The sequence below is a fragment of the Uncinocarpus reesii genome, genomic scaffold (assembly GCF_000003515.1).
Source record: "Uncinocarpus reesii 1704 scaffold_5 genomic scaffold, whole genome shotgun sequence".
In the NCBI taxonomy this organism is placed as follows: Eukaryota; Fungi; Ascomycota; class Eurotiomycetes; order Onygenales; family Onygenaceae; genus Uncinocarpus; species Uncinocarpus reesii.
Window position 1 is genome coordinate 1,624,659 of NW_003052496.1, and position 13,797 is coordinate 1,638,455.

General features: G+C 48.6%; 7 protein-coding genes across 7 annotated transcripts in view; 3 read left to right on the forward strand and 4 right to left on the reverse strand.

Moving 5' to 3' along the window:
- Positions 1-1,181: 1,181 nt before the first annotated feature.
- Positions 1,182-2,878, reverse strand: UREG_07588 (uncharacterized protein; the record flags this gene model as incomplete). The annotated part of the gene is made up of 3 exons (XM_002582769.1): positions 1,182-1,270; positions 1,334-2,511; positions 2,571-2,878. The coding sequence occupies 3 exons, from the start codon at positions 2,876-2,878 to the stop codon at positions 1,182-1,184; spliced, it is 1,575 nt and encodes a 524-aa protein (XP_002582815.1).
- Positions 2,879-3,744: 866 nt separating this feature from the next.
- Positions 3,745-5,091, reverse strand: UREG_07589 (uncharacterized protein; the record flags this gene model as incomplete). The annotated part of the gene is made up of 3 exons (XM_002582770.1): positions 3,745-3,818; positions 3,875-4,086; positions 4,142-5,091. 3 exons carry the CDS (start codon positions 5,089-5,091, stop codon positions 3,745-3,747), a joined length of 1,236 nt encoding a protein of 411 aa, XP_002582816.1.
- Positions 5,092-5,435: 344 nt separating this feature from the next.
- Positions 5,436-6,188, reverse strand: UREG_07590 (uncharacterized protein; the record flags this gene model as incomplete). Its single annotated transcript, XM_002582771.1, has 1 exon — positions 5,436-6,188. The coding sequence occupies one exon, from the start codon at positions 6,186-6,188 to the stop codon at positions 5,436-5,438; it is 753 nt and encodes a 250-aa protein (XP_002582817.1).
- Positions 6,189-6,711: 523 nt separating this feature from the next.
- UREG_07591 (coatomer alpha subunit) lies at positions 6,712-9,618 on the forward strand (the record flags this gene model as incomplete). Its single annotated transcript, XM_002582772.1, has 6 exons — positions 6,712-6,770; positions 6,899-7,218; positions 7,270-7,632; positions 7,656-8,622; positions 8,673-9,268; positions 9,341-9,618. The coding sequence occupies 6 exons, from the start codon at positions 6,712-6,714 to the stop codon at positions 9,616-9,618; spliced, it is 2,583 nt and encodes an 860-aa protein (XP_002582818.1).
- Positions 9,619-10,089: 471 nt separating this feature from the next.
- UREG_07592 (augmenter of liver regeneration) lies at positions 10,090-10,850 on the reverse strand (the record flags this gene model as incomplete). Its single annotated transcript, XM_002582773.1, has 2 exons — positions 10,090-10,654; positions 10,729-10,850. The coding sequence occupies 2 exons, from the start codon at positions 10,848-10,850 to the stop codon at positions 10,090-10,092; spliced, it is 687 nt and encodes a 228-aa protein (XP_002582819.1).
- A 443-nt stretch (positions 10,851-11,293) lies between these two features.
- On the forward strand, positions 11,294-12,652 carry UREG_07593 (uncharacterized protein; the record flags this gene model as incomplete). The annotated part of the gene is made up of 3 exons (XM_002582774.1): positions 11,294-11,533; positions 11,603-11,908; positions 12,005-12,652. The coding sequence occupies 3 exons, from the start codon at positions 11,294-11,296 to the stop codon at positions 12,650-12,652; spliced, it is 1,194 nt and encodes a 397-aa protein (XP_002582820.1).
- Positions 12,653-13,415: 763 nt separating this feature from the next.
- UREG_07594 (uncharacterized protein) overlaps positions 13,416-13,797 on the forward strand; it is a gene marked incomplete at both ends in the record, with an annotated part of 741 nt that continues 359 nt past the window's right edge. Inside the window, one exon of the mRNA XM_002582775.1 lies at positions 13,416-13,744. Within this exon, the coding sequence (XP_002582821.1) occupies positions 13,416-13,744 (329 nt within the window). The remainder of the gene's footprint in view (positions 13,745-13,797) is intronic.

Below are 13,797 nucleotides of genomic sequence, written 5' to 3' on the forward strand. Positions count from 1 at the left end.
CAGGCATCAACATCATGCAGATCCCGTTTGGTTGGATAAGCTTGCGTTGAACCGGACGTTCAGAAACAAGGGCCACCAGTGTCGACGGCGAAGCAAAGATTATACTCTGGAAGGTTCCAGGTCTACCATCCTCCAAATCTCTTAGTGCACATCATCTCCACCAACAGAATTGATTACTTACGCTGATCGGAATGCGTGTACCGTGAAGCAGCATTCTACCGGAGGCAGTCGGATTCGGCCTTATAATGACCGCAGCAACGCCCGAAGCCTGACATATCCTCGGAAATCGAACCGGCATTGCAATCCCATCTTTCAACACCACGTTCGACGGTCTTTACAAGCTTCCCGCCCCAAACCTCGCAGCAATAGGTCGTCGCATCGGTGTTTTGATCGCGTTTAGAATACCAGCATTTGCAAGCGTCCACCGCAGGAACCGAGAGCATCGTAGCGATGGCAACAACGAGCTGAGAGAATTTCATTTTCACGAGTTTTTCGATTTGCTCCGGGTAGATGTGACGAAGGAGTGCGGATGGCGAGAATGATAGTTGGAGGTGAGCCCTTTCTCGGGATATCTAGAGGGTTTATATAACTTCGATGGAAGAATTCGGCTCCAGTGCCTTTCAGTGATCTTTGTTCGACTTGGTTGAATGGTCAATATCTCCTTTGTTGGTGCTATATTTGGTATTGCGCTAGCTCTGCTAAGCTGCCTTTTGTTCTGTGTTCATAAATGCATCACAAGAAACCCTGCATAACAGGGGGATACCCCATAAACAATGTCTCAATTAACTTGATGTAGAGAATCACCCAAAAGTCCCTTGCATAGGGCCAGGCGACTTTAGGTGCTGAGGCACTCGGACTATGTGTTTGCAGTAGGATTCAAAGTTGCTCCGGAGGCCCAGCATGGACTCAATTGACAGTGTTTGAAGAGGGCCCTAAGCAAAAAGGAAAACTGCGTCGTGGGATTTGGGAAAGGATATGGTCAGAAGAGTGTTTTTTTTTTTTTATAGAAGCAACACCAAGCACATTGTTTAAACATCTGTACCTAGTTGGTGCCAATGTTCATGCTTCTGGCCCCCAACGAAAGTTGGGCGGATAATACTGCTGAAACTAAACCAGCCACGTTTTGAAGAAATTGATATTTGGCTATGAATCTCTTTACATGGTACAGCACATTCACAAGGCTAAAAAGATACCCGGAAAACCAATGCTTGGGTGTCCAGGTTGAATCCGGACTGATCAGCGTATTTGAACTTGCCAAAGTTTAGGCGTCCTGAAGTCCACACAATTAGTTAGCACCCTATGCTGAAAACAAAAGGAGTTTCGGGAAGCGTACCGCGCTGGGTGATATAATCATTATCACTGAAACTAATGAGGAAATACTCTCTCTTTCCATGATGCCGGCGACCTTTTGTATCGACTGGAACTAAGGAAAGACTCTCCCACTTCTCATTGAGCAGGTTTTGATCCTGCTCGCCACCGTTGTGGAGTCCAAATTTGGCGAGTTCGGAATCAATGTTGTAGTCAATAAACGGACAATAGTCAACAGGTTTAATTCCTGGCTTTAGCACCCCAGTAGGCGATGCGATTGCACCCTTAACCTTGTCGTACTGCGTTGATTTTAGATCTGTTGCCCGGCGGGGAATGGAGATGATATCAGCATGGCGGTAGACGGAGCGAGACTCAGATTGGCCGTGGCCAAAACCGGAATCACGCGCCAGAACCACCAGATCGCCAGTAGGAAGGTAAAGGATTTCGGACTGCGATGCCACAACCGTAGCCTTTTCGGGGTCCTTCTTTGTATAGTCCACATATGTTGGCAACGTTACGGCGTAGGAGTGCTTGTACCGCGGCTTTCGTCTAGAGATATCGTATTCGAGCAAGCGCGTCTGCTTGCGGTATTGTTTCTTTGGGCCGCCCTCCTGATTCATTCCAGACTGTAGCATAACGAAGAGCCTCTTGCCATCGGGCGAAACTGTTAAAGCTTCGAAACCTTGGTTATTATTACGCCCATACTCAGTGTCCTCTGGGTCAGGCAATCGGTCAGGATCGTATATCGGAGGCGAGGCGGCGCTGAAGCTCAGTTTGCCATTACGGTGTGGGAGGAAGGCATCTGGTGGTTGGATGGCTTGCAACATCCGGCCGCTGCGAGAAAACTGATAGACATAGGGACCATACTCGTCTGAAACCCAGAACGAGCCATCGCGACCTAGAACAATGCCTTCGCAGTCCAAACTGATGCGACGTCCGCCCGGTCCTCCACCGCCAAAGCCGTCTCCCTTGATAGTGGCTCCAGGCAACGGTGGAAATCCCGGGAAGGAGATGAAGCCCGTGGCGTCTGCGTCAATTCCCGTGGTGGGCGTGCCGTCCGGCCCAGTGAGAAGAATCGTATCCAGATATTTTATCTGCAAGTTTTGCTTGGACGGTTTCTTCGCGCTCGCGTCAGGCGCTGGAGTGAACTTCAAACTCAACTTTTGAATCCGCGACTGGACGTTTAATGTGCCATTGGTGTTCCTAGACATCTCACATTAACGGCAATCTTTATAGTGTCGTTTCGAACGGCGTCTTCATACCAACCACGGTCCGGCAATGCCCATGCAATGCCTTCATAAGATCCATCGCGCTTCCTTTTCCATGAAGATTGCTCTATAGCAACAGCGCTACCGATCCCACCAAGTGTATCGCCATACTTGTCCAACGCATCGGAGGGAATAGTTCCATAACCTTCGAGGCCATGGTATTTGTACGTATGTCTCCCACAAGAGGTTTTCTTCAACACGGGAGGATTTTTGGGCCAATGTGTGATTTCACCTGGTAAAGCACTGGCCAAGACGAGAAATACAGAAAGGCAGCTCAACGAAGAGCTCCAGAAGGGTGCCATGGCGAAATGACCGAAAAGGTTCACAATGTCTGCTCATTTCGAGCCGGGAAAGCGACGAGTTCTTTTCCTTTTATCGAGCACGGACACGAGCTTCGAGTACGCCTTGACAGGCCTGAAATTGCTCTCTTGCTCGCTTCCGGCTGTCCAGATTCCATGGTTTATCGCGATGTGGGCACAAGGGTACCACACGTGCCATACAAACCGCTGAAGCACATGCGCTGAATGGAAGACACTTCCATCGTGATAATCCGGGCCTTCTAGTCTGTGGGGAGAACCCCGGAATGCCGACTATCAAAGTGCGCCTTGAGCAGCATGTCGTCCAGCCCAATAGGGCGAGCTGTTGGTAGCACGTTGGGATGGCGATTGTGGGGTTTGCTGAACACCCCTGGCCTCCCCTTATTTGCAGCGTACCGAATGTGTAGTTAACTAATCCCCGGCTGGAATCGCGCTGGAGATTCGGGGAATTTCCTCCCCCTGCATTCCAGGCCTCGGGCGCTTTTTGGCTACAGGAGTTGAAGACCATGAGTGCAAGATATGGTTAAGAACGGGCCGCTTTCCGGGTCACTTGGCATTTCACCCATCACATCTTTTCCTCAGATGGCTTGAATCCCATGGACCTACGGAGTAGTTTCAGCGCACACCTACGGTATCCCAAAGCTCTGATGTCGCCGGAGCCCTCATGTGAGCTCGACACCTTTTGTCATGTTCTCTACCATAACGACAGGTTCGAGCATTTCGTCACGCTTTCGAAGCAGTTTGAAATTGATACAAGTATTTCGGTGTTGATTCTTCATTGACTCCCCGAAATTCCCGCCATATCTACCATACTATGCTGATAAGCTAAACAAAATGAAGTTGACGCATGTTCATCCCCATGTGGTGGGCATGGATGAAAATTCCTTCGCGCCCATTCCCAAATCATCGAAAACCATGTGGTCGTCTGTGTCGTGAGTGAGCATTGCAATGAACAATTGATGGCAAAACATCTAGACCTACCTTGGATTGGAGAGGCACGAATTTCATTTTCATGCTCCAGCTGCTCGAGTTCTTCGCCTGCCTCTTCCGTTTCGCCTTGTTTAGTTTCCGTCATGCCGCCTTTCGCTAATTCGCCTTGGGCTTCTCCAATCATGAGGAACTGTGCATTAGGGTAATCAATGAATTTTGGTTCTAATGGAACCCAACGAAGGTCACGAAAGTCGTCCAAGATCCTTCAATATATTAGTTACGAGTGCATAGAGCAACAGCTGAAACAGAACTTCTTACTCCTGCGGATATTCAGGGTCCTTTGGCAGGCGAGCGGTTGATGGTCCAGCAAACTTCGGACTTTTCGAGCTGACAATAAAAGACCCTTTCTTATCTAGACCGAAATCAATCTGAACCTCTGACGGCTCCTCGGGAATAGTGAGAATATACGACAAGTGGGAACTGCGAGTTGTGGATGTGATCGCGTAAACTCCTTCGGCAAGTGGCGTTGCACTCGGCACCTCCTGGTGTCCCTTTGTTTTTGTTTCGTATTCCGAACCGAGAAACGAGTCCTTTATGGTTTCGAGTGTGGTGCCGGCCTTCTCCACGAATCCCATATACCTCTCACGAGATGATGACGGGAGCTTCTTTTTGGGTAAAAGAAGTAAACGGCAATTTGACTCGTCTCCAATCGGGCCTTTTCCTAGCTCTGCATCCAACGGCAGCGGCCGTAAAACGATGAAGCTGCGGGCCACATCCCCCATGCTTTCTGGCTCATCGACGCTGACTCGAGAACGGAAGAAGAAATAAATGATTCCTTTCTCTAGTATATTTGATGGAACTTCTTCTTTCCTTTTCTGTGATGTTTTTACCGCCCCCTTTTGATGTAGATCGCCTCCGTTTTTGGCACCTTCTTTGGGCTCTTGTTGTGACCCTTCCTCAACGTTTTTCTTCTCCTCTGCTTCTTCGCTAGGCTTTTTTGTTTCTGCATTGACCTGATGCCCATTCTTCTTTTTGCCCTCTTTCAACTGGCCTTTGGGAGGCTCATTGGGCTTTTCTTCTGAAGGAGACTCCAATTCGGCATGAGCATCCTGATCTTCTCCGACCTTCTTTCCACGTTTGGTCTTAGGCGCTTCTTCTTCGGTCGATCCTTTTCGTTTACTGCCAGACGCCTTCTTTGAACGGGTACTGTGCTGCAATGCCTCGTTCGCTTTCGCCGCTGCTTGACGCGTCGATGTTCTAGTGGGCATTGTGAGGAAAAGCGACGTACGATAGAAGACCTAGAAAGTAAACATCAATGGGAAAAAGATCCAAAATGATATTGATCGAAAGGCAATGCTAGCCAACGGCCATAGGAACTGCGTTTCTTTTAACCTTGCGATGTTGGCGTTTGACGTCATGGAGGCCAGCCTGGAAACCGATCACGTGATCTATCCGTGGTCTTTCTTTAGAACAGACGGAAGGAAGAACCTGACAGTTGGATTGCCGGCCGATATGCGGAGTACTGGTTAATAAAGCGTCTAGCAGTCTATACGCTCACGGCACGAAAGTGCGGGCCTTGGTGGTTGGATTGGCTGCCGGATATTTTGACCGTTCAGTCCAGGTCCATAGAGTCGGGTGTGGCCGTACTCGATTCGAAAGTCAGATCAGCAGATAGCCCAGCTGAGCACGCCTGGCCTTTCACCGGGGCGGATCCAATACCTGCAGGTCTATCATCCTGCCCTTGGGAGCTCTCTTGACGGTCTTGTCTGGGCTTCTTAGGCGTAGAGGAAGATTTTCCGCTCTCTTTAAGATCCGATCCTTGATGGATGGAACGCAAAGAAGATGATCTCCTATGTAGATTCTCTAGTGAAGGCCTCAATTTCCTTTTAAGGCATCTCTTGGGACGAAGAGTGTCCTTATCGGAATCACAGTGTAAGGAGTCCATCCAGTCGATCAATCCACTGCGAGATAGCTCATCCCGTTTTGGCTGCCTTGGGCCGGTCCTCTTAGCATCGGAGGGTTGCTTTGTAGTAGCATCCGTTTCAGCATCCTCATATTGATACGGCCAGATAACCTCAAGGTCACCATCGTACCCAGAATCTTGGTGGGAGATATCTTCAATCACGAAATCGCCATCAACACCGACGCTCAATCGGCGTTTACGAGGAGGCATACGTTTGAATGAGTACCTCCTAGCTTGCTTCTCGGGTGAGTCGTTTTCGACATGCGACCGGTTCGACCTTTCTTTTGGCGCAACAACATTTTGTTTTAGTCTAGTTGGAGGCATATACGAAATTCTCGAGTGCCACAAAGGATGTTTTTCAGAGGAGCCAAGCTGAGGCTTATAGGAGCTGACCTTGACCATGTAAGATGTTTGAAACACTGTCCTTCATGAGCCGACAGGATTGAACAGGCTTGCTGTTTAGGGATCATTTATGATGGACATTGATATAGGTAAAGCAGCGCACAGATATATCAGTGGTTGAGTAGAAGCTGGTTGAATATCATCATTTTCGTATTGTGAAGTTGGGTTGCTGATGGCAGCAAATGACGGGTTTGGGTGTGTAATAAAAGCGACGGTATTGAAGTTTCGCAATTTACAAGGGACCAGCCAACGATAGTCTGCTACAGCTAGCTCACCTGTATCAACCAGTACAACATTTGTTACTGCGCAACTGCAGCCTCTTGAGCCACAACTTCAAAAGAGTCCACGTACCTCACACCACCGCGAAGGGACAGCATTGCACAACCGCAATTGAGCGTCTCAATACAGAGGCACCATTCCATTGCTGCATCTGCATCTGATGATATTAATTTAAGTTTCTTCTTGCACTGACCCGCCGAGAGAGCCTGTGCAATCCTGTGGCTTCGGCCACCCACCCGTCAAGATGCAGTCCGCTCCCACAATGCTCACAAAGGTTCACCTACCAAATTCAAGTATGCAAAGGTATTGTACTGACTTTGTCATATAGTTTGAGTCCAAGTCCTCCAGAGCCAAGGGCATTGCCTTCCACCCCAAACGGTCAGTGACCCGCGATCCCCTCATCGGCTACTCTGGTACTAAACCGAAATCAGGCCATGGCTTTTAGTCTCCCTTCACTCCTCCACCATACAACTATGGGACTATAGAATGGGCACACTGATTGATCGATTTGAAGAACATGACGGTCCTGTTAGAGGGATTGACTTCCACAAAACACAACCACTGTTTGTATCAGGAGGTGATGATTACAAAATCAAAGTCTGGTCATATCAAACTAGGAGATGCCTCTTCACGCTCAGCGGGCATCTAGACTATGTTCGCACTGTTTTCTTCCACCACGAGCATCCGTGGATCATTTCAAGTTCCGATGACCAGACAATTCGTATTTGGAACTGGCAGAATCGATCGTTAAGTGAGTGATTGCGACTTTTCTAATTACGCTGTGCTTTGCTGATTCAAACAGTTTGCACAATGACGGGCCACAACCATTATGTTATGTGTGCGCAGTTCCATCCCAAAGAGGATCTAATCGTCTCCGCCTCCCTCGATCAGTCCGTCCGAGTTTGGGATATTTCTGGCCTCCGAAAGAAACACTCGGCCCCCACTAGTTCAATGAGCTTCGAGGATCAACTCGCCCGCGCTAGCCCTGCTCAAGCTGATATGTTCGGAAACACTGATGCTGTTGTTAAATTTGTGCTCGAAGGCCATGACCGTGGGGTTAACTGGGTGGCGTTCCATCCCACTCTCCCATTGATTGTTTCCGCAGGAGATGACCGTTTGGTGAAACTCTGGAGAATGAGCGGTAGGGCGATCCTTGGAATCGACTGTATGAAAACTAACCATCTATAGACACCAAGGCGTGGGAGGTCGATACCTGTCGTGGACACTTTCAGAACGCGTCTGCTTGTTTGTTCCATCCGCACCAAGATTTGATATTGTCCGTCGGCGAGGATAAAACCATCCGTGTTTGGGATCTGAATAAGCGAACATCCGTTCAATCATTCAAGCGGGATCTGGATCGTCTTTGGGTAATTGCCGCACACCCAGAAATCAACTTATTCGCTGCCGGGCATGACACTGGCGTGATGGTGTTTAAACTCGAACGCGAACGGCCTGCATCCACCATGCATCAGACCCAGCTATTTTACATCACGAAGGAGAAACATCTGAAATGTTATGATTTTGTTAAGAAAACAGAGTCACCACCTATGCTTTCGCTAAGGAAGCTGGGTAGCCCATGGGTACCTCCAAGGACTCTCTCTTATAATGCGGCAGAACGGGCCATTTTAGTGACTTCACCTACCGACAACGGCACCTATGAGCTTATTCATATCCCAAAGGATTCGACGGGGGCAATTGAGCCAACTGATTTAAAGAAAGGCCATGGAACAGCGGCTATTTTCGTCGGCCGCAATAGGTTCGCCGTTTTCAACCAGCCGACCCAACAACTTGATATTAAGGATTTGAACAATTCCGTCTGTGAAACTATTAAACCTCCCCCTGGAACCTCTGACATTTGTGATGGAGGGCAAGGATTCCTGCTTTTCCTCACTCCGACTACAGTTGTGCTTTACGATATCCTGCAAAAACAACAAGCGGCTGAACTGAGTATAAGCGGTGTTAAGTACGTGGTCTGGTCAAATGACGGGCAACATGTTGCACTCCTAAGCAAACATAATGTGGTCATTGCTACAAAGAAGCTGGAACATGTAAGCACGTTGCATGAGACCATCCGTATCAAGAGTGCTTGTTGGGATGACAGCGGTGTCCTTTTATATTCAACCCTCAATCACATCAAATATTCTCTGCTTAATGGGTATGTTGTCCTGTGACCATGTGTGTTCGATTTACTAAACATATTTGCAGTGACAATGGTATTGTACGGACACTTGACACCACAATATATCTAATTCGGGTGAAAGCCAAAAATGTCTACTGCTTAGACAGAAGTGCTCAACCCATTATTCTAGAAATTGACCCTACAGACTATCGGTTTAAGCTGGCATTGGTGAAACGCAACTACGATGAAATGTTGCAAATCATTAAGACCTCCAGCCTTGTGGGCCAAAGCATAATCTCGTATCTACAGAAGAAAGGCTACCCCGAAATTGCTCTGCAATTCGTGCAAGATCCCCAGACTCGTTTCGAACTAGCACTAGAATGCGGTAACATCGACGTTGCGATCGAAATGGCGAAGCAACTTGATCGTCCAAAATTATGGTCGCGGTTAGGAGCTGAAGCTCTGGCTCACGGAAATCACCAAACTGTAGAGATGACGTACCAGAAGCAGCGGAATTTCGACAAGTTGTCATTCCTCTATTTGGCGACGGGTGACCAGGAGAAGTTGAATCGAATGGCAAAGATTGCAGAACACCGAGGCGATTTTACTTCACGATTCCAGAATGCCATTTACCTCGATGACGTTGAGAACAAGATACAAATGTTCAAAGAACTAGGCCTCTGTAAGTCTGTCGCTTCGCGTTATTTTCTTGATGTCATACTAACAAGATTAGACCCCTTGGCTTATCTTACAGCAAAGTCCCACGGACTTACCGAAGAAGCCGAAGCGATTCTCGAGGCGAGTGGCCTCACAGAAGATCAAGTCAAATTACCCACGCTCGGCGAACCTCAGGAGCTTCCCAAAGTCGTCATCCCAACATTCAAGTCCAACTGGCCTGTAAAAGCTACGTCTCATTCTGCATTTGAAAAACTGCTTGCGGCCGAAGAAGAAGAAGGTGTAGAAGAAGACGAAGCAAATGGGTTTGAAGATGAGGGCGAGCCTGCTGAGGAAGTGGAAGTGGATGACGAATAGAGGACTTGATCGCTTTTACGAACCCAAACAGTAATATGAAACGCGCTACTACTTTTGATGCCTAAAACTTCCATGCCTTGAGTCAGAGCTTTAGGTGAATGCTTCCTTTCTGAATGATAATACCTTTTATTACCCTGTTTTGCCCTGTTAGAAGGCATTGAGAAGGATAGTATGCTAGCATCAGCTGTCCATATCACGTCCACATTTTGCTTAAGCCAGCTTTGGTTCGTTATTGTTGTCTTTCTAGCCTAAAACGCTTGTAGGAAAGGTAGTTTTCAGAATCAGGATTGCCCATATCTACCTATATCGTGAGTCGCGACCTTTCTATGGTACAGATATCTAGTGTACAGAGATATATACAACGCCCTTAGAACGGCAAATCAATCATGCTCCGTGGAGAAGAGAAGTTTAAAAAAAAAACACTCATCGGCAATGTCCAACGATAGTCGATATGACATGCGCCTCCGTCCTCTAATCGCAGCTCCCATCCTTCCAACCAGTCCTCCACCTCTCTTGCCACTTTGCACAATCAAACTCCTTCTTCCCGAGCTTCCGATTGACCTCATTATGCGCCTCGCACATCCAATTCCCAAACTCTTCCCTCCCCTTGACTTTGGGCTTATTCCTCCCCGACGCATCATTCATCCACGCCCGGAAATCGTCCGCGCACACCCAGCACGGGTAGAGCTTGGAGAAGAGCGAGATGAAGGAGCGCATGTTGTCCTGTTCCTGCGGGGTTGCGGCGGTTGGATAGGTGGCTGCCATGGTGTGGAGGAGCGTCCAGGTGCTTCTGCCGAGAGTTTTGACGTCGGCGGGACAGTCTGGGGGAGGGGCGGATGGGGTTGTGTCGGCGGCAGAGACGGGATTGGAAGGGCTGGGGAGTGTGGAGGATTTAGTGGAGGGTAGCGTGCTTGGAGAGCTGGAGTTTGCGGGTGAGGAGGAGGATGCAGCGGCTGCACTGGCCCCGGCTACGGTCGAGGAGGATTTCGCTTTTGTAAGGGCGCGCCAGTCGGCGAGAGATGTGCAGGTGCGGCAGCTGTGAAGAGATTTGGCTGTTAGCGAGGGAAGCTACAGTCGCAAACAGCAAAAAGGTAAAAGGATAGGGCTCACGGTTTTCCATCTTTATCTAGAACAACGCCTTTGGGCAGGTTCCTCCTTATTTCCTTGTCGCCGGCGTTGGGCGATTTATGCTGGTTGATCGCATCAATCTGTTCGGTCAAGATTTCCGCCATAGGAATTCTTGAATAGATAGGGAAGGAATCGAGAACCAATTGACCAGAGCTTAACAACGAGTAAAGAGAGGGTTGGACTAACTAATTGAAACTGCGAAAGACGAGAGTGTTTTGGTTCAATGATACTCCAGACGGTGATTTGAATCGTGGATTTCAAAGCAGGCGGATTTCGGAGAAGTTCAGTTGAACGCCGACAATCAATCCGCACGTCATAAGGTTGAAAGCTTTCGAAGGCCCACAGAATCGCAGCACAGCACAACACACCGCAGATAGCTATTCAACTACAAAATCGGTGTTAATTACTATCCGACACAGTTGCCAATGACCACTGACGCGTAAATATCACGGTTTTCACGCGTCTCTTTCGCTCCACACTTCCCAAGATCTATAGGGCTTCAAGGTCCCCCAGGAAAATTTCCCGCTGAGAATCGATCCACCATACAATGCCCGTTTCGCAGCTGGATCCTGATGAGGTTTCGTCGTTTAGCGTAGCCAGCGATGACACCCTCGAACAGGCACTGCGCGATGCAGTCGTGGAGATGTATAGTTCGGGAAGGTTTGACGACCTGACCGTGAAGCGCGTTCGAGGGGCAGCTGAAAGAGCCTTGAACCTATACGAAGGATTCTTCCGAAGAGATCAGGGTTGGAAGCCAAAGAGTGATGAGATAATTAAAGATGAAGTGGTATGATCCCTAGCTTATTTGTCGCTTCATATAAGATGCAGCGTAGCTAATCGGGCTTGTTCTCCTAAGAAATTACAGGAAGAATTGCATAAAGGGGAGGATGGTGGACCAGCTCCCATCGAAACAACAAACCCCATATCTCCTCTATCGCCAAAGAAGTCCCAATCGCCACTCGTTCAGACGTCGATACCGGTTAAAAGGGCAGCGACAGGATCATCTCAAGCTGCGAAGAGGCGAAAGAAGACTCCAGCGCTAGGAAATGACGGAGATGGGTACTCTCTGCTGAGCAAAGCAAAGACGCCGCCAGAAAGCGAAGAGGAGCCAGCCGTCCAACCAAGCGATTCTGAAACGCCGCGGAAAGTAACAGGGAGGAAGGTACCCTAGTCGCTAGCTTCAGCCAAAGGAAAGGGGAAGCCTAGAAGACTATCTAGACCGGTTGTCTAGTCTGATTCCGATTCCGATGAAGAAGAGCCGAAAAGGGGTGGCCAGCCTGGGAACAAAGATGATAGCGAGACAAAGGGGTCGGAGACTGAAGTATCTGGGGCGATAGAAAAGGTCCCAAAACGTAGCCGGGGAATAAGAAAGGCACCTGCGAAGAAACGGCAGACAGCGATCCCTGACTCTGATTCTGAAACCCAGGTGGAAGGGCCGGAGAAAGGCTCGCAACCTCAAAAGAAAGATGTAGACGAACAGGAAGGGTCGGAGAGTGAGATGTCAGTACTAGTCGATGAAGCCCCTAAGCCCAAGAGGAAAACAGGAAAGGCTCCCACGAAGAAAGGAAAAACAGCCAAGCCCAACGCGAGCAAAAGCGTTGACGCTGACGAGGCGGATATCAAGGAATTGCAACGATGGTTGGGGAAGTGCGGAATACGGAAGAGATGGGCACGCGAGCTTGAGGGATTTGAGACGGCCAAAGCGAAGATAAGCCATTTAAAGCAGATGCTCAAAGATGTTGGGATGACAGGGCGATACTCTGACGGAAAGGCCAAAGCTATCAAGGAGAAGAGAGAACTGCAAGAAGACTTGGAAGAGGTCATCGAAGGTGCAATGAGATGGGGGAAGACTGAATCCGATGGCAAAAAGGCCGCATATTCTACCCGCCGCCACGGATCATTGTGAAGGCAGTTTAGGAATCATTGCATTTGGGGGTTTAAGCGTCTCGATATGCGGATTGTTCGGATAGCCACTTGTATTTGATGGCCATGTCGAGGTGGCCGTTGTAAACGAATAATTCTAGTTTAGCCTGTATGATTATTGAGCGGCCTTTCCGCCGCCCATTCTCTGGGCGATGAGACTGAAGACAGCCACAGAAGATATGAACAGGACGAGGTTATAGAACTGAGGCAGGAGTCAGTAAGGGACTGTGTTCCAGGCGAACTCGTTTTCATACCGCATTTCTGGAGTACTCATTTTCTTCAGCCTCTGTGCGGGACTCTACGAAGAGACGGCGGAGATTAGGAAGATTTGCCTAGCCGGATGTAAGCTGACCTGAAATGGACGTCAAATGTATGAATGGATATACCATGTTTTTTAGTGAGGATGTTCAAGATGTAAACGTAGCCATGCGGTTGCAATACAGCGCTACCATTTAACTAGTTATGGGGTGAAATGCCAAGCACAACTGAGAGCTTTAGCATCAGAAGGGGATATTGGCAATTGAACGTGGGATGTCGATGTTGGACTGCAGAACACTGCCACATGTTAGCAACCAGCTGCTGCCTAGGAAGATCGCCTCTCATGGCTTCTCAAGATGTGACGATTTCCTCTGATTTGTTCTTGTGAAAGCTTATCACATACAACCTTTGAATGACGATTATATTTCACTGCGCTGAGGATCGATACCTTTTAGACAGCCTTCCTCTCTGACAGTTTTGAAAACACAATGGCCGAACTCGTGCATTCCGCATGGAAGGTCATTCCCCAGTTCAATTCCACATCGATTAAAGAAACTGTCAAGTTCTACACGGAAGAACTCAGCTTCACACTCGGCGGCGTTCACCCGGATGATAACCCTGATATCGAGCCAACCTTCTGCTCCATCTTCGTCGGCCCAAAGGCCGACGCAAACATCTACTTCTTTGAGTGCAAAAAAGAAGATTTTCACGCGTCCGCAGCAATGATTGCGCTGGGCACGGACGAATTGGACGAGTTCTACCGCTTGTTGACGGCCAAGGGGAAAGTGTTTATCAAAGAGCCGATTGAGGACAAGGAGTGGGGATACAGGCAGTTCACGATCCTCGACAATGATGGAAATGAGCTTACCT